The 21,761-nt window shown below is 52.1% G+C and overlaps 11 protein-coding genes across 11 annotated transcripts; 7 read left to right on the forward strand and 4 right to left on the reverse strand.

Annotated features, from left to right (window-relative positions):
• Nucleotides 1–1,779: 1,779 nt before the first annotated feature.
• On the forward strand, nucleotides 1,780–3,551 carry BDW70DRAFT_170835 (major facilitator superfamily domain-containing protein; the record flags this gene model as incomplete). Its single annotated transcript, XM_073743033.1, has 5 exons — nucleotides 1,780–1,962; nucleotides 2,038–2,124; nucleotides 2,174–2,520; nucleotides 2,577–3,130; nucleotides 3,196–3,551. 5 exons carry the CDS (start codon nucleotides 1,780–1,782, stop codon nucleotides 3,549–3,551), a joined length of 1,527 nt encoding a protein of 508 aa, XP_073592795.1.
• Nucleotides 3,552–3,986: 435 nt separating this feature from the next.
• On the forward strand, nucleotides 3,987–5,612 carry BDW70DRAFT_170840 (major facilitator superfamily domain-containing protein). The gene is made up of 3 exons (XM_073743034.1): nucleotides 3,987–4,211; nucleotides 4,265–5,148; nucleotides 5,207–5,612. Exons 1-3 carry the CDS (start codon nucleotides 4,012–4,014, stop codon nucleotides 5,500–5,502), a joined length of 1,380 nt encoding a protein of 459 aa, XP_073592796.1. The 5' UTR covers nucleotides 3,987–4,011; the 3' UTR covers nucleotides 5,503–5,612.
• Nucleotides 4,930–6,742, reverse strand: BDW70DRAFT_142423 (uncharacterized protein). The gene is made up of 3 exons (XM_073737924.1): nucleotides 6,083–6,742; nucleotides 5,207–6,011; nucleotides 4,930–5,148 (listed from the first exon to the last, which is right to left on the reverse strand). The coding sequence occupies exons 1-2, from the start codon at nucleotides 6,614–6,616 to the stop codon at nucleotides 5,640–5,642; spliced, it is 906 nt and encodes a 301-aa protein (XP_073592797.1). The 5' UTR covers nucleotides 6,617–6,742; the 3' UTR covers nucleotides 4,930–5,148; nucleotides 5,207–5,639.
• Nucleotides 6,743–8,013: 1,271 nt separating this feature from the next.
• BDW70DRAFT_142425 (MFS transporter) lies at nucleotides 8,014–9,927 on the forward strand. The gene has a single exon (XM_073737925.1). It carries the CDS (start codon nucleotides 8,193–8,195, stop codon nucleotides 9,639–9,641), a length of 1,449 nt encoding a protein of 482 aa, XP_073592798.1. The 5' UTR covers nucleotides 8,014–8,192; the 3' UTR covers nucleotides 9,642–9,927.
• An 826-nt stretch (nucleotides 9,928–10,753) lies between these two features.
• BDW70DRAFT_170842 (uncharacterized protein) lies at nucleotides 10,754–11,839 on the forward strand (the record flags this gene model as incomplete). The annotated part of the gene is made up of 1 exon (XM_073743035.1): nucleotides 10,754–11,839. The coding sequence occupies one exon, from the start codon at nucleotides 10,754–10,756 to the stop codon at nucleotides 11,837–11,839; it is 1,086 nt and encodes a 361-aa protein (XP_073592799.1).
• Nucleotides 11,840–12,578: 739 nt separating this feature from the next.
• BDW70DRAFT_152834 (uncharacterized protein) lies at nucleotides 12,579–13,618 on the forward strand (the record flags this gene model as incomplete). Its single annotated transcript, XM_073739518.1, has 2 exons — nucleotides 12,579–13,439; nucleotides 13,553–13,618. 2 exons carry the CDS (start codon nucleotides 12,579–12,581, stop codon nucleotides 13,616–13,618), a joined length of 927 nt encoding a protein of 308 aa, XP_073592800.1.
• Nucleotides 13,619–14,403: 785 nt separating this feature from the next.
• BDW70DRAFT_162981 (uncharacterized protein) lies at nucleotides 14,404–14,959 on the forward strand (the record flags this gene model as incomplete). Its single annotated transcript, XM_073741228.1, has 2 exons — nucleotides 14,404–14,647; nucleotides 14,703–14,959. The coding sequence occupies 2 exons, from the start codon at nucleotides 14,404–14,406 to the stop codon at nucleotides 14,957–14,959; spliced, it is 501 nt and encodes a 166-aa protein (XP_073592801.1).
• A 997-nt stretch (nucleotides 14,960–15,956) lies between these two features.
• BDW70DRAFT_103720 (uncharacterized protein) lies at nucleotides 15,957–16,298 on the forward strand. Its single transcript, XM_073734351.1, has one exon. The coding sequence runs from the start codon at nucleotides 16,039–16,041 to the stop codon at nucleotides 16,240–16,242; it is 204 nt and encodes a 67-aa protein (XP_073592802.1). The 5' UTR covers nucleotides 15,957–16,038; the 3' UTR covers nucleotides 16,243–16,298.
• Nucleotides 16,299–17,299, reverse strand: BDW70DRAFT_103719 (uncharacterized protein). The gene has a single exon (XM_073734350.1). It carries the CDS (start codon nucleotides 16,866–16,868, stop codon nucleotides 16,356–16,358), a length of 513 nt encoding a protein of 170 aa, XP_073592803.1. The 5' UTR covers nucleotides 16,869–17,299; the 3' UTR covers nucleotides 16,299–16,355.
• A 384-nt stretch (nucleotides 17,300–17,683) lies between these two features.
• BDW70DRAFT_142428 (putative amino acid permease) lies at nucleotides 17,684–20,022 on the reverse strand. The gene is made up of 4 exons (XM_073737926.1): nucleotides 19,038–20,022; nucleotides 18,769–18,968; nucleotides 18,128–18,708; nucleotides 17,684–18,079 (listed from the first exon to the last, which is right to left on the reverse strand). Exons 1-4 carry the CDS (start codon nucleotides 19,647–19,649, stop codon nucleotides 17,844–17,846), a joined length of 1,629 nt encoding a protein of 542 aa, XP_073592804.1. The 5' UTR covers nucleotides 19,650–20,022; the 3' UTR covers nucleotides 17,684–17,843.
• An 874-nt stretch (nucleotides 20,023–20,896) lies between these two features.
• On the reverse strand, nucleotides 20,897–21,423 carry BDW70DRAFT_162983 (VOC family protein; the record flags this gene model as incomplete). Its single annotated transcript, XM_073741229.1, has 3 exons — nucleotides 20,897–20,923; nucleotides 20,989–21,131; nucleotides 21,180–21,423. The coding sequence occupies 3 exons, from the start codon at nucleotides 21,421–21,423 to the stop codon at nucleotides 20,897–20,899; spliced, it is 414 nt and encodes a 137-aa protein (XP_073592805.1).
• Nucleotides 21,424–21,761: the final 338 nt, after the last annotated feature.

Here is a 21,761-nt window from a genome sequence, read left to right on the forward strand (position 1 = left end):
GCTGGATGATGATATAGCTGTTGGTGGCGGAGAGGGTGTTGACAAATCAGGCATGTAGATATCTGGGATTTGTTCCCATGCTTGGATAGTAAGATTGTCAACAATCTTACTTCCATCAACTGGCCAGATGCCACGATCTTTGAATGCTCCACGGATAGTTAGTTGGTTAAAGGCTCTCTCCCGCACCGGACCGATCACTCGTAGGAAATCTGACTTCCCTACTGGCTCGCCGGCCCAGTAAGATAGATCATTATTAATATGTCGGAAGTGTTGTTTATAACTTAGGAACGGCTTCCCATCTAATGGCTGACAAAGATGAGTAGTATGAGGAAGGAATCCAAAAGGTATAATGCCATTATCTTCGCATCTTTGCAAGAATTCAACGGTAAGGTGTGAGCCATGGCCATCAAATATAAGGATCCGTTTCCCTCCCCTCTTTGTATGCTTATTTGTTGCCTCAATGAAACATTGAAGCCATTGAAGGGCTAGTTCATCTGAAACCCAGCCATTGGGTGAAGTGGCTATTACCGTATGTGGTGGTAAAGCCTCACTCTCATTGAACCAAGATTCCATGAAGATGCCGCCACCTTTGAAGATAAAGAATGGGTCCATTACCCAGCCTTCTGCAGCTATGCATCAATAGCTGTGATATTCTCACCCTTCTCAGATTCAGCAAGATCAGGAGCACCTTTTGAACCAATCACTTTCCTTGGGTTACCTTTGCCAGGTTGGAAACCACACTCATCAAAGTTATATACCAGCCGAGCTGGTGTATCTTTGGCCACATTTGCTAGCTGATTATACCAGTGTGATAGCAACCCTGCGTCCTCGGCCTGGATACTGTTTGATTCCTTTATCTCTTGTATCACCGGGCCTAGTTTGAGGTGACCTGGGAGCCGTCTCTCAAAGCGATATGCCCATATCTTGCTAACCTGTTGGTCAGGCTTACCAGCGCGTTTAAGTGCCCGATATGTCCATTCTTCTAGTATCCTAGGCGTCACTGGCATGTTGATATCACACATAAAGGCTACCCAGCGTATCAAGGCTTCCTCCTGATACCCCTCAAGTGCCTTATTAACTGGTTTCCGGGCCGTACGAGGCTGGCTGACCTTCCTAACGCGGTTTTGTAGTGTCCGACGAGGAACGCCATATTCACGCGCAATCAAGGCAATATTGGGATATTGGGTTTTACTTTGGCTTGGGTGGCTTCGCAGGCCTTAACCATTCGGGTTTCATCAAAATTAGAGGTTTTTGGCACGTTGGGTGAATGAAATGTATGGAATAGTAAAATATAGAATATTGGCAATTACGGTGTGGTTGGAAATTACGGTGTGGCTCACCCACAGCGGGAAGCGGCGTGGGCTGGAAGTCTCAGATATGGCCGAACCCCAAAACTAGCGATCTTTGCCTCAACAATCCCAGCCAAGGATGATGCAATGCTATGATGGAGATAAGGTAAAGTTTAAGTAGGTTTCTTGGTTAAGGGCCGCAGCCAAGGCCATACTTAGGCAGTGCATTGTATGTCCCTAATTGCTGCTGTCGGCCTGCGCACGCCATCCCGTTGTCGGATTGCCTGTCTCTCGATCTAATCTCTTGCACCGTTGGAGCTTGCTATTACGCCATTGGGGCGCCCCTGCAGACCTCCACAACTCGTCTGCGATCAAGTACCTGATAGCAGTGCCTTGGCCATAGTAAGGATGGGTATAAAAACCTCCCACCTGCGTCCATCCCCCCAACACCTCCACATAGCACCACCCCTGGAATATTGCCTCCGCCAAAATGGGGACAGTTAAGAGCAAAGGTCCAATTGGCGCTGTGGCAAGGGCGTCTAGCGAAGCAAGCGATGAGGAGAGAAGACGCGAGTTCCTCTCCTCGTTTACGCCAGAGGATGACAAGCGGATTATGAGCAAGGTCAACAGGCGGTTTCTCTGGCTGATCGGCGTTGTTTATGTTATCAAGACGGTACGTCGCCTTTTCTGAGGTTGGTATGGACACTGACTGGTCAGATCGACTATACCCAATGCCGCAGCCGTCAAGGTACTGCAGGTCGGCGAGGAGCGCAATGTGCTGACGGAGCTGAAAATGACCACGAACGAGTACAACTGGGTCCAGTCGATCTACTTTGTATGCTGCTCGTTATCTCGTTGTGTGCATTCTGCTGATCCCAAACTAGATAAGCTACATCGTGTTCGAAGTTCCCAGTAATCTGTTGCAGAAACGGCTCACGCCGCGTCTCTGGCAGTCGCGGATCATGCTTACCTGGGGCATCGTCCTCGCTTGCCATGCAGCTGCGGAGAACAAGTACGCGCTCTACGCCCTGCGCTTTCTTCTTGGGCTGTGCGAGGCCGGCATGTTTCCTGGCATTGCGGCGCAGCTCTGCGGGTGGTATCGCAGCGATGAGATGGCGACGCCCATTATGTGGATGTTCGGGTTCCAGAATACATCAGGGATTATTGGATCGCTCATTACCTATGGCATCTCGTACATGAATGGGTTGCAGGGCTTGAGTGCTTGGCGATGGTGCGTCTGTTTTCGCTCCGACACTGGCAAAAAGGAACTAACAAGCTGGAGCACAGGGTGTATCTCCTTGAAGGCCTCTTCACTATCGCCTTCTCCGGGGTTATTTTTTTCGTCCTTCCAGACTGGCCGAAATCAGAGCGTACGAAGAAGTGGCTCACTGAGCGAGAGCAGGAATATGTGGAAACGCGCCTGTCCGAGAACGCTCCAAAGGAAAGCGACACCAGCTTCGATAAGGGCGAGGTGATTGCAGCTCTGAAGGATCAGAGGACGTACTCGTTCATGATCACGCAGATCCTGATCAACTTTGCAGGGTACGCATTGAGCTGGCAGCTACCAACCATTACGACGAGTCTCGGCTTCGCGGGTCTACCGCGAAACCAGCTGCTCAATATACCTCCAGCAGCGGCGTCGGTTATTGCCATCATCTTCTCTGGATGGTTCCTGAAGAGGGCATACATGACTAGACCGGCATATATCATGTCCGTGATCATTGGGCCGATGCTGCTCTTCTTCATCCTGCTGGCGGTTTTGGACAACAAAGTCGGAATATATATCGCCTGCGTCTTCGGGACAATGTTCTATGCCGTCTACTTTATCCCTTTCTGGGCTTGTACGTCTCCCTCCCGTCCCCTCTCAACGGCTATTCTGCAGGACCAGCAACTGACAAAACCATAGGGCGGAGTTCGTCCCTAAAGGGCATGACTGGATCTGCGTTCACACTCGCCTTCCAGTCCTGTGTTGGCCAAGTCGGCGGCGTGATCGGGCCGCAGCTCTTCCAGTCGCGTTTCGCATACAACGGATACAAGACGCCATTTGCGATCTGCGCGGCCGTGGTTGGGGTGGCGTGGTTGACGAACGGGTGGACGTGGTGGCTGACGCGGAATGTCGAGTACGATGTCATGCGCGTAAGGCGGTTGCGGGTCAAGGAGGAGAAGCAGGGCCGGATCTACGCCGGCGAGGATGTCCAGGTCTATAAGGAGCGGCAGTTCTACGAGGGGATGGGGAGGAAGAAGGGGCAGCTGGAGGTATAGAGCAGTCCTGGAATTGACGCGCCATGCATTACGTGCCCTACGCAAGGAGTGCTAAATGATCAGTCAGGGATACCTTGCAGGTGATATTTAGACCCATAGAAATACCATTTCCTCAAGGGGAGCGCAGTCCCCTAGTACCCCACTCCTAGCTAGACTAGCTATAGATTGACTAATAGCGGGCACTGAGCCGAGATCTAATGCGGGGGCAACCCATTCAGGCCGAGGTTGGCGTGCTCGATTTGCTCGTCATCAGTCGCAAAACCGCTGGCTGCATCTTGTTTGACCGTTCGTTGGAGTCGAGACCAATTACAAATGACACGAGCCTCGGGAGTCGGCACGCATCACCAATCGTATATAAACCCTGCTCTGCTCTGCCTGTTACGGCACCGGGCTGATGCTAGCCTCAATTTATCGAACCAAATGAGGCATAGCAGAGGCCGAGCTCTTGCTCATGTAAATAATGGCTTTCACCTCTACAGAGAACGATCCAGAAAAGGCGTCTGCCACTGCCACTATAGCCCTCAATGAACCGCCAGCGCCAGCACCAGCACCAGTACCAGTACCAGTACCAGTACCAGTACCATCACATCCAGCCAAAGAAGGCGGACTCCGCGGCTGGCTGCAGGTTTTCAGCACCCTATTCATTCTCTTTAACCTTTGGTTGTCTCCTTGATTTTTCTAGCGCAGTAACTCCCTTCTGACCCATCTGCTAGGGGCCTAGCCTTCGCCTTCGGCTCCTTCCAGAGCTTCTATGTGCTCGACTTCCTCCCCTCAACATCAACATCCGCCATATCATGGACGGGAACCATCCAATCCTGGCTGCTCATAATGGGCGGGCTAGTCTCAGGCCCGCTTTTCGATCTTGGGTACTACGTCCACCTCATAAGCATCGGCTCCTTCCTGTCTGTCTTTGGGATCATGATGCTCTCGCTAGCTACAGAATATTACCAGATCCTGCTGTCGCAGGGAATCTGCGCCGGACTTGGGTTTGGGCTACTCTATATCCCCAGTCTGACAATTGTTAGCCGGACCTTTGTGCGGAAACGCGCATTGGCATTGGGGATTGCGACGGCGGGTGCGCCCGCAGGGGGTGTGATTTATACGCTCATGTTTGAGCAGCTGCTGCCGCGCGTGGGTTTCGCGTGGACAGTGAGGATAATCGGGTTTGTGATGCTGGGACTGTTCATCGCCGCAGGAGTCATGGTATCCTTCACTGCGGACACAGCGAAACGCAGCAGGGCCCAGAGACCGGCAGCTCGAAAAAGGCAGCTGTTCGATACGGCGGCCCTGAAAGACCTCCCTTTTTGGTCCTACACTCTCACAAACTTCTTCCTCTATCTCGGCTACATGTCCCCGTTTTACTACATCCCGATCTATGCGGAGACCAAGCTACATACCTCGCGGTCGATGGGGCTCTACATCCTGATCATCTCTCAAGCATCTTCTATAATTGGCCGCGTAGTTACAACAGCCATCGCACATTATTTTGGCGCAATGGTGCCCTGGATTATCACTGGCATTGCTAGCGGTGTGCTCTGTATGGCCTGGATCAGCGCAACGACCCTGGCACGCTTTATCCTTTTTGCTGCTTTCTACGGTATACTTATCCCCGGACTCTAGTATCTGCGTACTCGCGCAAGCTAATGCGATTGTAGGCGGAATATCTGGCGCCCTGGTTCCCCTTCCACCCAGCGTCTTTCCGCACATCTGCCCCGATTCGTCGGCTCTGGGCGCGTGGATGGGGATGGCGCAGAGCATCACGAGTTTCGCGACGTTGATAGGAGCGCCTATTGCGGGAGCTTTGGCGGATCTGGGGTCGAGAGGCAGCGAGAATCTGAATTTCGTCAATGTTCAGCTTTGGTGCGGCGTTCTGATGATCGGCGGTGCAGTACAGCTACTTGGGCTTTGGTGGCTGTTGTGGAGATTCAGGGGGAAGAGGGGGCTTTTTTGAGCATATCCTTTGGGCAGATCGCGTCATATTTTTAGACCTTTGCATTGGCATTATTATCAGCATCAGTATCGGCATCAGCACTACGCTGACATCACGAATGAGGATCCGAGCATAGCCCACTGGAGTTAATGATTAGACTATCGATACCAAAACCACGCCTCCCCATTGCTCTTGTACTCAGTCCCGCCGAGGCCTCCATCGATATCCAACGCTGCGCACATGGTATATCCATGCTCCTCGAGGCCCTGCATGAGGTCCAGCAAGATCAGTCGGCACTGCACTGCGCCCTTAGCGCCGTTCTTTGTCCACGGGTTCCCCTTGAACTTGAGCTCGAAGTTCCCCGAGACGAAGTCTTTGTTGCATTTCTCGATACGGTCGCCAAAAGAGGCCAGTAGGAAGGTTGTAAGCTCGGCAGGTGCATTGAGCAGGTGCAAGAGGTCGGCCGAGTCGAACGAGACGCAGAGCCAGGAGCGCGATTGCGGGTGTTGACGGTGGAAGACTAGGCTGTCTAGATGTCGACACAGTCAATAGACATCCTAAACCGGCGAATTTCGAGTGATAAAGGAGACGGAAACGCACCACCCTGCCCATAACTCTGAGAATCGCCCCGACCCATCCTACCGACCTTGCCAGCCGGAAGCACAACCCAGCCCTCCTTCGCAAACGCGTTCAAAAGACCCATAATCGTCACCCTGATGGCGGCCTTTTCGCCGTCAAAGCTGTATCCGAGTGGATTCCCTTTCAGTTTGAATTGCACACTCTCGTCGAAGTTCTGCGTCTTCTGGATTCCCTTTGGCCATAACTTCGTAATCACTTCGGAGGCGATCACTACTAGATGGTCAGGGAACCGAATGAAGCGGAGTTTGTCCGAGTCGCCGAGTGAGAGCATGGCGAAAGGGCTGGAGGTATCGCCGCCCTTTGGGCTGGTTTCTGTGGCAGTAGTACTGGAGAGGGAGATGGATACAGACGGTATTGAGGCGGTGGATGAGTGTGAGCTGGAGGGGGGCCCTGGAGCTGGACCTACTAATAAAGCCGCCGTCGAGGCTGTTTCAGTGTAGGCTGGCGGTTGGTCGTGGTGCATGGTGGATTTTTCGGGCAGGTCATTATACGCCATTAGGTAGTATCAGAGACTGTGAAACTGGATTGAAGCGAGTATGACGGCTGGCTTGGACCTATTCTAGCAATGTCAAGGGCTAGCTTGCCGGCTGGTAACAAGTAGTAAAGGTGTCGGTGGCCAGGCTATGCAAGGAGATAGGTACGGCGGCTGATAGATCGTATTTATCGGCCACCCTTCGTTTATTATTCTGCCTGATGCTAAGGCAATCTGGCTCAGCCACTATCATCCCTGCTGGTTCCCTAGTAAAACCGGGGTATTACAGGCGGCTGATAGGCCGCAACCAGTCAGAAAAGATTGCTTGCTAGGGACTGCGCCACAGAAGGCGTGCGGACTAAGACGCCCATACTCCTGAGTCTTACCAGGGCGATTGGAAAGGGCGAATGACAAGTCGTTCTGCACTATTAACCATTGTGCCTTGGTGGGTGTTTCGCACCCAACTGTTGGGAGGACAAGACTCTACATGATTCGGGAGAGAGGACGAGGGGTAAGACCACGAAGAGCACTGAGAGCAGGATCCACCTCCTCCTTAGATATACAAGTGCCTCTAAAAACGAACTAGCTGCTTCTGATGTTTGTATAAAAGTCTTCCCCGCAGGGCTGACAGTGGGCCTGTTCTTTGGTGGGCGGGTAGATGTCAGCCCTACTACGTATAGTTGGGAACCTATAAGGAAGCACAGTCTGTGGAGATAAGCCCAGCACGGCTGCCCATACTTCGGCGGAGATGATTCCGCGTGCAATATACTTATTCCTAAGATATCCATCTTCTGATAATTTCGCTCGGTTGGTGCTGGCCTTTAGTGCTGGGTTCATTCACCAACCCTCTGGAGCCCCGCATCCCCAGATACTGCGGCGACAGCGGCAATCACACCTGCTTGCCTATCTTGTAGATTATGTACTGAGATAATGGCTAACCAGTATGACCAGGAGATACTTTTGATTCATATCATGACCCGTCGAGTACTTGTCTTCCGTATTTGTCTTTCTCGGAGATAGCAGTCAGCTATTATGTCTACCCCAGAGAACATCTCAAAGAGAATACTATTCATCATAAAGAACAGCATAACGATATTACCGGCGGCCCTCCTCGGGCAAATGCATTACGATAACTGCTGGCCGTGCCCTGAAAGGGGTATAAAGTGAGTTGTATGGCACCGCCTGATAAGTGCTGTTTGTCGGCAGCAAGTTCACTGCTACATGTAGTAACTTACTGATGTATCTAGATTATTACTTAGCTTACCCAGGCGTGGTTGAGTCAGAGCCGGATATTTATCCAGCCCTTTGCGGCCCGACGCGTGACATTAGTATTCCCCGCACATTGGGTCTCTTGACGGTGAGCCGAGAGTTTCCGAACGCACTTTAAAAAGCTGACAACTGATCGGGCTGGACTGACTCACCGAGCAGTCCAGCTCTGTCGAGGACCTGTGAACGCTGCCTCTAATTGGGTGGACTTTGCAGATCTCCGGCATCGTTGGCCTGGTCTCGGTTAAGGATAGTCATAGCCGAAATCTTCTATTATCCAGCACTGTCTCACAAACTTGCTTGGCTGGCAACCTCCAGGGCTCGAAGCATTAACATGATGCAAATAGACCTCGCAGACGACCAGGACGAAAGACAGAGGAGACTCCAAGAATGGGACAGTGACGACGACCCGGGGAATCCGCGCAACTGGTCCACGCTGAGAAAGACCCTGACAACGACTGTCATCGGCTTGATTGGATTCGCAACCACTGTCAATGCCTCCATCTACTCTTCCGGCCATGAGCAGGTCAAAAGAGACTTCAATGTGTCAACGACGGTCTCCCTGCTTCCGCTCTCGGCATACTCCCTGGGACTGGCATTTGGACCGATGATCTCCTCTCCACTCTCTGAGACATTCGGCCGCAAGTTCGTTTATCTCCTTACCCTTCCGATGGTGGATCTCTTCACGCTCGGTGTTGGGGCGTCGCAGGGGATCGCTTCGTTGATAGTGTGCCGCTTCGTCGCTGGTGTCTTCGCAGCACCGGGCGTCTCAGTGGCAGCGGCGACAATTACTGACTACACACACCCATCTAGGAGAGTCGTTCCGCTGGGGATCTACTACGCTATCCCGACGATAGGAAGCTCAATGGGTCCCTTGATTGGTTCATTTGTGGTAGAGCAGCGCGGCTGGCGATGGACGGTATGGACACCACTCATCATGGCGGCAGCCGTCCATCCGCCAGCTCTCTTCATCAGAGAGTCATATAGGCCGATACTGTTGCGAAAGCGCGCAGAGAAACTGGGTGGCGGAGGTGTCCTGCATGTGCGGCGCCAAACCGCGATGCAGCTCTTTAAAGAATTCATCACCTCGACCATCGTCCGCCCTCTTCATATGCTCTTCACAGAGCCCCTTGTCGGCTTCATCTGCCTCTACTGTGGCTTCCAGTTCGCCCTCCTCTACACCTTCGTCGTCGCCAGCCCGCGCGTCTTTGCAGACGTCTACGGCTTCTCCCCCTCTGGTCAGGGCCTCTCCTTCCTAGGCATGGTAGCCGGCTGCATATGCGCGCCTCTAGTCCTCTTCACAGTTGACCGGATCGTGCAACTGAATCCTGCCCTCCGAATCCGAAACAACAACACCGAGGGCGGCGGATCGCCCCCAGAGCTCAAGCTCTACACAGCCATGTTCGGCTCTCTCATCCTCCCTACCGGCCTCTTCCTCTTCGCCTGGACGGCGAAACCGCATATCCACTGGATGGTCCCCATCGTAGCACAAGGCCTGACATTCCTCGGCAGTATGCTTATCTACATCCCCTGTAACTTCTACATGCTTGACGTGTATGGGTCTAAGTACGGGGCGTCTGCAAGCGGGGCGTCAAGCTTGACAAGGTATACCCTTTCCACTGCGTTCCCGCTGTTCGTCCCGCAGATGTACGACGCGCTGGGGGTGGACTGGGCGACTAGTCTTCTGGGATTTCTGGCGACGGTGATGGCGCCGATTCCGTGGGTCTTCTTCTATAAGGGGCCGGGGTTTCGGGCGCGTAGTGGGTATGAGCATGAGACTTAGATATCGTCGATGCTGGTACGGTACTGGTATTGGGAGTTTGCATAGTGCGATTAGAATAGATCTTAGCATATAATCTCCACTCAGTAGACAAATCTCTCCTCTCTGGCCTAGCCTTATCTGTTTTGAGATGGATCTCGCATACTTCTTTGGTTCCCAATTTCGGCAGAAGCGTCGCCGTAAGACCGGCAGGGTTCTTCTTGAGTCAGTAAATAAACCCTGTTTCTTGTCAGACACTATAATTAGCGATAACGCAACCGATCAACAGATACATTACCCTTGGTTGGAGATTAAAATCCCGGACAATGGCTGGATCAGCCCTCTATGGCCCATTAACTCACAAGTCTCAGAATAAACAGTAAACCGAAAGGAGACGTGCGTGGTTACACTGGCAGTGCAACTAGATTAACATACCATCTCAGAGTGATGAGACCCTGTAGAAACAATCAAAACAGGCTTGGAGCTCTCCATGCTCTACATTATTAGCTCTCATCTTGAACTCCAGCCTCACAACGGAAGAAGGGACAGGTATCACGGAACTAAGATTCTGCTGCAGAACAAGTAACCATTTCTTCTAAGGCCAGGCTATTGCTCAGTGTTCAAATCCACTGAAGGAGTTGTGAAGTCTTCAGCCTTTGGCGTCGAACTCAGCCCCAGCAGCGAGCGTCCTTGAAACACGTCTAGACTAGCTCTGATCCAATGAACTCGCTGCATGACGCTTGGAAGAGTTTAAACTTATCCCATGCAGACTAAAATTAGCCAAGGAAACGTCGCCAAGGGCCAGCTGTTCGGGCGTGCATGGCAGCCTCGTGGATTTCCTAAATAGGGCAGCGCTGGGCCACCAAACGGGGGCGATATTGCTTAGTCTCTAACCGTGCTTTGGGGTCGGATCAGTAGATTGTAAGTCTAAATAGTAAATAAACCTAGGATTATTAGCATGAGGTAGGGGCTGCTATTTTGAATCGGGTTCGCTGGACCTCTGAGGACAGAGGGTATAAGAGCAACGCCGGATCCATCTCTCTGCAAGGTTCGGCTCCATTCACTCCAGTCATTTTTACAGCTACATCTTGAGCTATATGTTCTGACTGCCTATTAATCAGGATATTCTATCCAAAATGGCCGCACCACCCCGCCGTAAACCAATCCCTCAGCCTCATGGCCGGTCTCACTCTCAGCCTACCGCTCATTCCCATCCCCATCCTCACCCCCCAGCACCGGCCTACACCAGACCTGCTCAACCTCGCGCACCACCGCAGATGGCATACCATCCTCCTCAGCCTCTGGGCAGTGGTCCTCCAGCTCCAGCACGGTCTCGCCCTCACTCCCTCCCTCATCCCCGCTCGGTTCCAGCGCAAACAAGACAACTCTCCCACATTCAAACAACACAGCACCACCACGGCCAACAGTTAAAACAGCACACCGCTCAGATATCGCAGCATGCAAATGCACTAAAGTCCCAAGCGAAGCTAAACCAAACCGCCCAGAAAGAGAACGCGCAGATGGCAAAGACCGTGCAGAAACAATTCGCAGCACAGCAAAAAGCATTCAACAAGCACGCCACTGCGCAACAAAGGGCATTTGATAAGCAATCTGCCGCGCACCAGAAGCACCTCGAGAAACAGAACGCTGCCCTTGCAGCGCAGTATGAGAGAGACCGCGCCGCAATGGGCCATGAAATGGAACAGATTCGGCATGCTGATGCGCAGAGGCAGTATGAGTACGAGCAATATATGTGGTATCAGTCACAGTTGCAGGCGCAGGCAGAGCAAGACAGGAAAGATCGGGATAAGGCTGTTGCAGGTGTTGTTGCAGGAGCGGCGCTTGGGGCTGCGGCCGGTGCAGCAGCGGGGGTTGCATGGGAAAGGGAGCAGTGGGAAGAGGAGCAGCGGTTGCAAGCTGAAGCTGAAGCTGAGCGGCAGGAAGATTCGAGCGATGCAGAACCATCTGACTATGAGTATGAGAGCGGGAACGAGGGGTATCAGACTCAGAGTCCGGGGTATGACAACGGCAACGAGGGGTATAGCGACAATGGCTATGGGCAGCAGCAGCCGTATACATCTCCTGAATCTATGACGCAAAATAGAGGTGGGAACGACGGGGATGATGACTGCTGCGGTGGGTGTGACTGTGATTGCGATTGTGACTGCTGCGATGGTTGCTGTGGAGGGAATGGGAATGATGACGACGACTGCTGTTGCTGAGATATATATTCGGAAGATTGATTGAGGTCATGTTATACACTTAATGGTTATGAGATTCTGAACAATGGATTTGTAGGTTTACAATTTGAGTTGCCCTAAAAGAGCCAACCAACTAGCCCTCCTGGACATACCCAGTAGCAGCATTTCAGGTCCTGGCAATGCCAATTTAATATTCGAGCCAGCGTTATCTAATGGGAGGATACTCCCCTGCGCGTTGAAGCTATCGCTAGCATATGGAGTGCTGATGCTTCAACTATTTAAGGGCGAGGCATATATTCTGTTTGGATACGTTCTGCTTCGCCATGATAACCAACTGTCATATATGCCTTCAGTTAGATCTAACATGTTTCAGGGGCCCGCGGAACGTACGTTCCGCGACGCTCACGGGTGCTGCAGAAGAGACAAAAGTAGCCTTGAAGGAATTGAGTGCATTGCAGGACCAGCATTTCCAGATATCTTCACTATTGTCAGGACAACTGCCTGTGCGTGATAGGCCAGAGCCCTAACAAGTTTCCATTCACTGTGTCTTGTTATACGTATTCGCTACTAAAAAATTTGGCTATGCAGCTCTTTCTTTTGTTCCTTCTCCCCTCTTCTTCAATCTCTGAATTTTTTCTTCTTTATCCTCTTTCAGGTCTCTTCTTGAAGCGACTGATTGAATCTCTTGGAGACCATTCCGGTTCTTAGCTATTAGATTACTGGGCTGTCCAATCTTACCAGCCTTAGACTGACCACAATCATGTCTTACCCTACTGTTCGTCCCAGCCGCTTGACGGTCTTTAGCCGCGACGGCACACTTATCATCATCGTGCCCCTCAACCACGAGGCTGGAGCAGGCGAGCAAGGTGGACCAGGACAAGGCTCTCTACCAGCTCAACCTCCTGCAGCCGGATTCCGCACATCAGCCGATCAATTGAAGCGTGTCTCGCCTCTAATGAACAGGGTCCTTACCACCTTAGAAGCTCAGACCATGTTACGTTCGCCGCGTGGGCTTGATTATGTGCTACCCAAGTACGATCCCGAGCTCGTCCAGTTGTTCTTGACGATCCTTCACAACCCGCGACACCCTATTACGCCTCTTACCGACCTCCTTCAAATTGCAAAGCTCACTCAAATTGCGGCGTTTTTCGAATGCCCCTCTCTTATTGCCTCCCATGTTTCTGCGTGGCTATCGAGCAGAGACTCCGAACCGCCCAGAACCTATTGTCACACCCTCATGGTTTTTGTGTCGATCTCGCTCCACCTCCACTTTGATAACATGTTCGCCAAGTACACTAGTATTGCAATCGCAGAGAGCCCTGGACAGATTACTTCTATGGGCGCTCCTATTTCTGGTGATGTCCTCGAGGATCTAAACCAGCGCCGAAATTGCTTCATCGCCGCTCATTTCGACATTTTGCACAACACTCTTAACACGCTCCTTAAAGGGCCTCCAGGATGCACCGTAGATTGCGACGCTCGGATGTTGGATGCTCTGATGGACCAAATGAAACAGCATGGCCTCCTTCGACCCAAGCCAGCGGCGCCCTATAGCGGTCTCACTCACCGGCAGCTGGCCTCAACCATCGCTTCCTTCAAATGTCCGACAGGAGACGACATGGCAAACCATACGCTCCAGGGCTGCCGACACCTGTGCTTCTCCCGGCGGTTTGTTCTAGCAGACTGGACTATCTGGGGTCTCTCTGTGTCAGACTATGAACTACTCGGACGCAGAAAACAGTCTTAACTTTGCCGCCTTCCCTCCAAAATGTGGCATTTATTTGGAGCTTACGAGTCTAGCAAGCAGACTATGTGCCGTTCTGCTTATGGACTTGCAGTCTTCAACGTATTGCGGGTATGCCTAACTATCGTATCTACCTACGATGTGCCCTTGAAATAGGTCAGCTCGAATGGGTATGATATTTGGTTTCCCCTTTATCGCGCTATCTCTCTTCCCCCCTCTCTTTGTGGGAGCTTTTCATTTGCTTTTCACTCGCAGGACGGGAGTTTGGTCTCTCCATACCTTGCGGCGGCAAATATGTATTGTAAACCCTCAAGGCGTAGAAGTGTTTCGTGAATTGAGAACAATAGATTCCAAGTTAGCCAGTTTATTAGTTTTCCTATTGAGTTATGATGCAATGCTGAGCATATACGTGTTGTCTTCAGGTTACGTTAGGGCATGGTCCGGACAATTGAACATCAGGCTCCTTGTTTCCTGCTTAGCGGGGGTTTATTCTCTATGTGGGCGATTCTGTGTCCTAACAACTATACTCGTAACTCTGTGGTAATACCATTAGAGGACTTGGACTTGTTGTGAACGGCCATCCACCGTGATTCAATTAGCACAGATTCCCACTTCGCGATATAAAATCTGCCACTCTCATTATGTCTTTCTCCTTTCTCATCTTGCTACACATTGTTCTCACTCTCTCCTGTTCTCTGACTGCTACAGCGATCTTTCAACTGGACATCCCTACGAATCGAGTCCCAATCCTCATAGCGACGCTACTCAACGCTGACGGACAGGCTACGTTGCGTTCGTTGATCCAACGGTATTGCGACCAGTATACTAGCATAACCCCAACATGCCATTCGCTCCTCCACCAGCAGAGGCCAAGTTTAAGGTTGAAACCATGGGCGGTCCTGCCATGCCGGTTGCCCTACCTCTCCCCAATCTGCCACCACCCCCAGCTCTAGCCCCAGCTCTAACCCCAGCTTTAATGAAGCCGAAAACGCGCTTTTTTGTCTCGGCAGCCGACCCCTTGAATTGCTCCCCGCCTTCAAGAGGGCTCAACAACTGGAAACAGAGCATCGAATACCGGGACATAGGTACCGTCGAGCTTAGAGTTTCTGGATGGGGCGCAAAGGCCTTTCCAGTCTTTAGAGCTTCTTCCGCTGGCGTTCAGCCATGTTACCGAGGATGGTTCCTTCAATGTAGTACTCGAAGTACAAGACGCAGACGCCGAGCTCACGGCTAAACTCGTTGTCTTAGCTGACTACTATTACTGCCTGGAGCTTCTTGCGCCTTTTTATGCGGCAGAGCCAACCGACATTATTCGCTCAAGCCTCGTTGCCTTCGCTGGATCAGAGAAACTGCGTAATAAGATGCTGCACCTTTCGCTCTGCTGGGCGTTCGGGTGACCAGCCTACTTTACCCTTTTTCCTGACAATATTATCGTCACTGCTACGAAAAGCATCACCTCCCTGGGACTCCCGTTCACTCCACAATTTATTCGTGCGTCTTCGCCCACTCATCTCTTCGTCCAGTAGACAGACCAGCAATAATAACTCGCAGACAAGATCAACAGCCGTAGCAAACCTTGCCCTCCGCCAAATGGTCAATTACATTAACAAGCACCTGGACTCCTAGCTCCAAGCCGCGCTGCGCGAACCTCTACTGCCAGTTTCTCAAACTTGGCGCCCGAACCGAGTTCATGCACCAAAACTGCATCCTCCCTCCCACGGCAGGCTTGTGCCAATATCTTCAGCCTCAATAATGCTTTTCATATACCGTCCTGGGATGTATAACCCCTGCCAGTGAGTATTAGAGTTGGCCTGGTATGTGTGTCAACTAACCAGAGCAATTTGTCGCCTAGGTAGATCTTTCTGCAGCAGGATTTCCTCTGATATGCTTGCTAGACTGCGGTTCGAATCTGTGAGTGTGCATGTACGGGTTTTCCTTCTGCCTATGCTGTAAATCGCGCAAGATGCTGATCGATTTCGGTTGTCTGTGGGCTATGGGTATCCCCCACCCACCCACCCCACCCGCTTCAGTTTCTACCCGCCGGTGTTTTTAAAAGTATCAATCTCTAGATTTAGCTCACATTCGTTCTTATGTTTGCTCATTTGTGCCGGATTTCACCAACTGCGGAGCATACCACCAAACAATATCCACGAATGGTCGTTCGAGGTTGTATTAGAGACTTCAGGCAGGTAGGCCAAGCAGTACATTGGGCACTAGCAATGCCTTTTCCTTGTAGGCAACGCTTATTGCCGTTTCATGTCCTGCCACCCTATTGCGAGGGCCATGACGGGCTTCGTTTAAGGCCGTTTTGATATTAGTTTCCGCTGCCCATGCACTATTCCATACCCCAGAAAAATACGCCCAAGCTGGTCTCTCTCGAGACCCATGTCGCGCTCAGCGAAAGCAGACTAGCACGGCTATCTCGGTCTTGTTGAATATTACGTGCACCCATGAGCTGACAAAGTCCACTTCAGCAATGCATGTTAATGGGGTGATAGTAGGCTCACTGATTGGCGACTTGTCACATGAGTTTACGAACTCCGCTTCACGTTCATGCTGTATTGGCGGTATGATTGCCTATCTGGCTGGAAGCACCATTTACTTCGTTTGGACTTCTCTAATGGGAAAGGTTGTAGATATGCCCACTCCGAAACATAGACGTGTTTCCAAGCCTTTGTGAAGCGGAGCTCACGTAACCCAAACGGGTCCAAAACCGCCAGTTCAATTACGCCCGACCAATACCAACCCTAGACCAAGCATGGCTGAGCACACTCGTCGACCCCAAAACTAGGGTCAGACCGCATCAATGCATATGCCGTCCTCGCGAACAAAGCAGCCTGGTTGGCATCGTGCGCCGCGTCTACTGAACCACGGCTTCCAGTACTTGTGGGAGCACCGCGTCAGGTTCATCGCCAGACTCAGGCGGAGTGTGGAGCTTGACGCTAGGGAAGTGGAGATTCTTTGTCGGTGAGTGCAGCTTCTGCGGAGCAGTTTTGCACGAAAGGTGACTGCGCCGGTAGAAGATGACGGAGACCGAGGGTGGCACATAGCAACCAAGCAGAAGAATACGAGTTTCATGACTTCTGAGCGCTGCGGTTGCGGTGCATTCCTGTCTGCAGGACGTACTGGTGGATCTTGCGGCGCGCATTGCATGGGGGACGCGGGTCTAGTCTGTTGGTATGGGCTCGGGGACTGTAGAGGGCAGAGAGATTGACTGCGCATCTGCAGACGGAAGTGGGGGTTGTGATTGCTAGTATGAGTATGCAGGATAGCGACGGTAGGACGCCTAGGGAGGTTGCGATCCATCTGACACTTGCAGGTCTGGTGTACTATCGCAGGACATGTGCAGAATAGGAGGGCATCGAGGCCACCATATAGGTTGAAGAGTCGTAACAAGCCTATATGCACGAGATCGGTAGATGGAGGTCTGGAGGAAGGGAGGTTAGGGGTCAGTTTTCAAGCGAAATAGATCTGCGCTGGACCCGAGACGTATATGGAAAGATGGGTGTTGAGCTAGGCGTTGAATCATGTTACTATAGTTATAGACCTTTACGACGTGATATAGCGGAGATGTCGGTACGTTTAGAGGCCGGAACAGACGTTAAAGTGGCCGAGCAGAACGTCCTCACCTGGTGCAGGGATTGGCGCTGAGAAAAATATTACGCAGCCACTGAATGAAGCATGTTCCGTATGGTTCATGTGTCAATAGTAGGACAACCTCGCGACTTGGAACAGGACTCTAGTAATGGTAAGTTAGGAGACAGATGCGCCAGGACCGAATCGGCTGCATCAAGTCATAGATATAAAGACAACAGATTTGAGATCGGTATTTGGAACATAAAAGAACCATAAGTCTCGGGACTCTGTTGGCTGTAGTGGAGGCAAACTATGCTCTCTAGTGCAGGGATAATGGTTTCAAGCCATAGCGCTCATGATGTTAATGATTGGACTTGTTTTACGAAGAAACAGGCATCCATCACTTAAGCAGGCGAAGGGTCAACTTCAGGTACTTGACGAGAATCTCAGTGTGCGTACGTATGGTTGAGCTTGAAATCCAACGAGCCATGATTTATACCCCATTTAATTATTTCTTCATATGAAAAGGCAACTGACTGAAACAGGGACGGCGACACTAGACTACTCTCTGGGGTATATCCAATTGGACTGATTGCTTCTCGTTTACGGATATATTCATATATGTATCTATGTAGGTTAGTTATTTACACGTATTAAACAATCACTACCGTCCACCGTTCACCTGCAGAAGCGGCTAACTCAGACCTAGCGTTGGATATCCTTTGCTACTTCCACGGGGCTACTCCCAGCGGGATGATCAGCCTCCGGATCAATGGCATCGGTAGGCGGACCAGCGTAGTTCTTGTACCCCCAGACCCAGTACCAGACGGCAGAGATAACGATGATGCCGACGAACACGACGCAGGCGTAGTTCATGGTTTCAAGCGTAACGCTCATGTAGCTGGGGAAGTTGAAGAGCGGGATGACGAGAACGGTCCATGCTGCACGAAATCAATAAATGAGGAGTTAACGGGGCGGGCTGAACGTACCTAGAGCTACAACATTACAGAATAACCCTAGCGCTCCAAGATCGAAGCTACCGTGCTTGATATCCTCGCGGCGACGGAGGAGCAGCGAGACCGCGATCGGGCAGGCATAGCTGAGAGTGAGAAGGATGACACCGACGCCAGAGAAGGCGTTGTAGGCGGCCGAGGAGCCAAAGTAGATCAGACCGATAAGGAGCTCAATAACCATACCCAGCATCATCGAGTTCAGCGGGACATCGAGCTTCTTGTTGACGGTGCGCCACCAGCGGGAACCGGGGATCGCGCCATCACGGGCAAATGCCCAGGTGCAGCGAGAGGTCGCCGTGACGCAGCCAATACCGCAGATAAGACCGAGGATAATCAACGGCAGCAGCAGGAGGAATGTGCCGACGGAGTTTCCGATGGCGGATTTGAAGATGGACGGAACGGGCTGGCCAGACGCCAAGGCTGCGAGCTCGGCGAGATCGGGCATGACAAAACACACAGGAACGAGGAAGATAAGACCCGCGATCAGATTGATCACGATAGTGCCGACCATCGCTTTGGGGACCTGCAGAGCGGGCTGGCGCACTTCCTCGCACATTCTACGGGGCTTGGGTCAGCATCTTCCTCAGTGCGCAGGTTATCAGTATGGGGAAACGTACGTGATGATCATACCGGTCGACGACGTCGCATAGGCTGCCTGCAGTAAGCCAATGCAGAACGACCAGCCGTCGGGCCAGCCAGTCTGAGGCTCAAAATGGCCAAACACCCATTTGGCGCTGCGCCTGCCGTTCCTGGCGATCACGAGCAAACAGATGTCAATAGCCACGACACCGGCCAGAGTCCAGAAAATGGCAAAAGACTTGAGACCATTAGCACACGACTTAAGAGGGGGATCAAGCGAAAAAGCGAAAGAAAAGCGTCAATCTACCTCCAACCAAGGGAGCCATCTATTTCCAAACGCGGGGATTGCATGGCTAACGAGCGTGATCGCCAAGAAGATCACGTAGGTGTGCCAAGCCTCCCAGGAGTCGGTCAGGCCGACACCGTTCTCGTCCTCAAAGACGTTTAAACAGGCGATGAAGAACTGCGCCGAGCCGAAATTCACCGCGAGGGTGATCATGATCTGGCCGGTGACATAGGCCCAACCGCACACCCAGGAGGAGATGCGGCGACACCAGATGGGCGAGAGCACAAAGGTCTGGTAATAAACACCGCCGGCGGTGGGGAAAACAGAGGTGATTTCTGCCAGGGAGGCGGCTACACACAGGATGATCAGCGATACGAGGACCCAGCCCCAGATGATGTTGGTCGGACCGCCGCCGGCCAGGGCATAAGTGTAGGTGGTGCTAAGGCCGTAGGGGACCGAGGCGAGAATAAAGGACATAAAAACGACGTTCCATGTTGACCGGTTGCGGGAGAGTTCGGGCGTGTAACCGAGATGTTCGAGGGCTGCGTTGGCACCGTCTTTATCGGATCCAGTCTCGATGGCGCTCTCGTTCAGTGTCGCAGGGGCCCACGGGGTATCTTTTGGCGTCGACATTTTTCTGGTGGTCTTTCTGCTGCTGCGGGGGGTGGCGTCACGCGGGGAGGTGTAGTGCGGTGTAGCGGAGTGGGAGTGCCGCAGGGGAAGTGTTGCTTGGGCTCAGCTTGGGCTTGGGTGTGGGCTGCAAGGTCGAATGGGCGCTATGGGGGCTACCGCAAGGGCATGGTATGGGCCGGATGGTAGGGTGGTACACAACACAGTACAGTACTGAGGATGGGCGCTCTCGATCGGGGCTGAGTTGGCGCTGAGTATGACAACTTCACAGGTGAGAACTGACTGCGACCCGACGGGCGGATGCGTTTTTAAAGGTAAACGAAGTGAGCAAAAAATTTTACGGGGCGGACAGGCGTGACAGCGTCGAAAGCTAAAGGGTGTTTTAGCCTCTCGGCTTGCTATCAAGTCCAGCGCCCATCATTTATCTAATCGGGCCCCTCCCGTCCACTATTGGTCTGGCGCTGCAACCGTTCCATGGGTGGAGATTAATGGTTCGTCGCTCATTGGCTGCAGGCCACGCGACCCATTGTGTGGGCTGAGAGTGACGTAGTGCTCCATCCCGCAGGCAGAAGCTAAATCACGTGACTTAACCCGACCGCCGCCCGCCTCGGACTGTTTCTTATTGGCTGCTGACGCAGGTTCACCCAGGTTACCTGCGTCATGAAACGCTGGAGGAACCTCGGCTGCCCACCCGACCCCACAGTCGCTTGCCCACTCGTCCACTGTCCATTGCCAGGGCAGGCTTCATCATTTCCCTGCTCAGTATCATGACAGTTGATCGCGTGTTTCTCGGCTTCCCGACGAACGTTCGATCTCCTGTTTCTCGATTCCGATGTCTCCGTGGGCTGATGACTGACAGCCCACATTCCACTCGTGGAATGGTGCAGCTGCTCTGAATAATGCACTGCGCCCTTGCAGTGCGATGAAACCAAAGTCAAACAAATCTCTCATCGTCCCACTGTAAAATTATCGACCCACTCTCTTTTCATGGCGGGCCGTGCCTACAGGTCCTCCGTTGATATCCGGGACAGTTTTACTCCTTCGAGTCAAGGTATGCAGGGCGAACTAGTCGATTTACAGGATGATATACTAATAGACGGGAGTTATCTACGGGACTTATTTCCTGATCAAGCACTTATTCTGCTGCATTATAGATATCGATCTCGGCAACTTCCGAATCACTACCTTATAGAGTATAAAAGCAGGTATCTTCCTTTCCGCGGGCAACTTTATTATCACCGACGGCTACTCTACTCCTCCACGGGCAAATGGCATACCTATCGCCGTCAGATGAGTGGATGAAAGGGTGAAGGAACAAAAGGAGGGATGAGGGGAAACTCACAATCTCCACATTGTTGCCTCTGCGGTCTATGATAAAGGCCGCATAGTAATTGGGATGGTACTCTGTCCGCAGACCAGGCTTGCCGTTACACTTTCCGCCAGCGGCGAGCGCAGCTTCATGAAACGCATCGACCGTCTTGCGATCTAGACTGAATCAGCCCTCGTAGTGGCTCCGGCATCAAGGCGCCATACCATCTGCAGTGAACGCAAAGTGCAGTCCCTGCGGAGTCTCGACCTTCGTCTCCGAGATCCAGAAATCAGGGACCTTGTCTCCGAGCCCAACAGCCCCAGGAAACCGCATGATCTCTTTGTAGTGGAGCGGCGCCAGCGCTTTGAGGTAGAACTCAATAAGGGATTCGAACTGCTCGGTTGGCGCGGTGATCCCGATATGGTCGATCTTGCTGGAGGGGAGAGGCGCGGTCGGGTCGAGCTCCATTTTGTTTCAAGGTAAAATCAGAAGTTTGAAGGGTAGGTGAATAAAGACTACTGATCAGGTGTACGAGCTGTGATTGTGGTTATCCCCTCTCGCTGGTCTACGTCAGTTATATATTTGGGCGATACGAGGACCCAAGATACCTAGCCACGCCACACGTCGAATACGAGGTCTACTCAACAGTCCTCCCTCATCGTCGCCTGTGGCCAGATCTGTGCCCAGTGGAACAGACAAACAATTGCTTCTTGGCCCCAGAAAAAGATGATCGCTGAAGCACGCTTTCATCAAGGAATTGGCGGAGCCGCCAAAAGGCAACTCTTGGCTGGCGAATACGATATAAA

This window comes from Aspergillus foveolatus, assembly GCF_047715535.1.
Source record: "Aspergillus foveolatus strain CBS 279.81 unplaced genomic scaffold BDW70scaffold_60, whole genome shotgun sequence".
NCBI lineage: Eukaryota > Fungi > Ascomycota > Eurotiomycetes > Eurotiales > Aspergillaceae > Aspergillus > Aspergillus foveolatus.

What these genes read in the sequence shown, in the direction of transcription:
- BDW70DRAFT_103720 (XM_073734351.1), top strand. Translation starts at nt 16,039, where the DNA reads ATGCATGTTAATGGGGTGATAGTAGGCTCACTGATTGGCGACTTGTCA.
- BDW70DRAFT_103719 (XM_073734350.1), bottom strand. Translation starts at nt 16,868, where the DNA reads ATGGATCGCAACCTCCCTAGGCGTCCTACCGTCGCTATCCTGCATACT.
- BDW70DRAFT_142423 (XM_073737924.1), bottom strand. Translation starts at nt 6,616, where the DNA reads ATGGCGTATAATGACCTGCCCGAAAAATCCACCATGCACCACGACCAA. An exon ending in CTCAGAGTTATGGGCAGGGT is followed by an intron (nt 6,012 to 6,082) that starts GGTGCGTTTCCG and finishes TGTCGACATCTA; the next exon opens with GACAGCCTAGTCTTCCACCG.
- BDW70DRAFT_170840 (XM_073743034.1), top strand. Translation starts at nt 4,012, where the DNA reads ATGGCTTTCACCTCTACAGAGAACGATCCAGAAAAGGCGTCTGCCACT. An exon ending in TTCATTCTCTTTAACCTTTG is followed by an intron (nt 4,212 to 4,264) that starts GTTGTCTCCTTG and finishes CCCATCTGCTAG; the next exon opens with GGGCCTAGCCTTCGCCTTCG. An exon ending in CCTTTTTGCTGCTTTCTACG is followed by an intron (nt 5,149 to 5,206) that starts GTATACTTATCC and finishes ATGCGATTGTAG; the next exon opens with GCGGAATATCTGGCGCCCTG.
- BDW70DRAFT_142425 (XM_073737925.1), top strand. Translation starts at nt 8,193, where the DNA reads ATGATGCAAATAGACCTCGCAGACGACCAGGACGAAAGACAGAGGAGA.
- BDW70DRAFT_142428 (XM_073737926.1), bottom strand. Translation starts at nt 19,649, where the DNA reads ATGTCGACGCCAAAAGATACCCCGTGGGCCCCTGCGACACTGAACGAG. An exon ending in GATGGCTCCCTTGGTTGGAG is followed by an intron (nt 18,969 to 19,037) that starts GTAGATTGACGC and finishes AATGGTCTCAAG; the next exon opens with TCTTTTGCCATTTTCTGGAC. An exon ending in TCGACCGGTATGATCATCAC is followed by an intron (nt 18,709 to 18,768) that starts GTACGTTTCCCC and finishes CAAGCCCCGTAG; the next exon opens with AATGTGCGAGGAAGTGCGCC.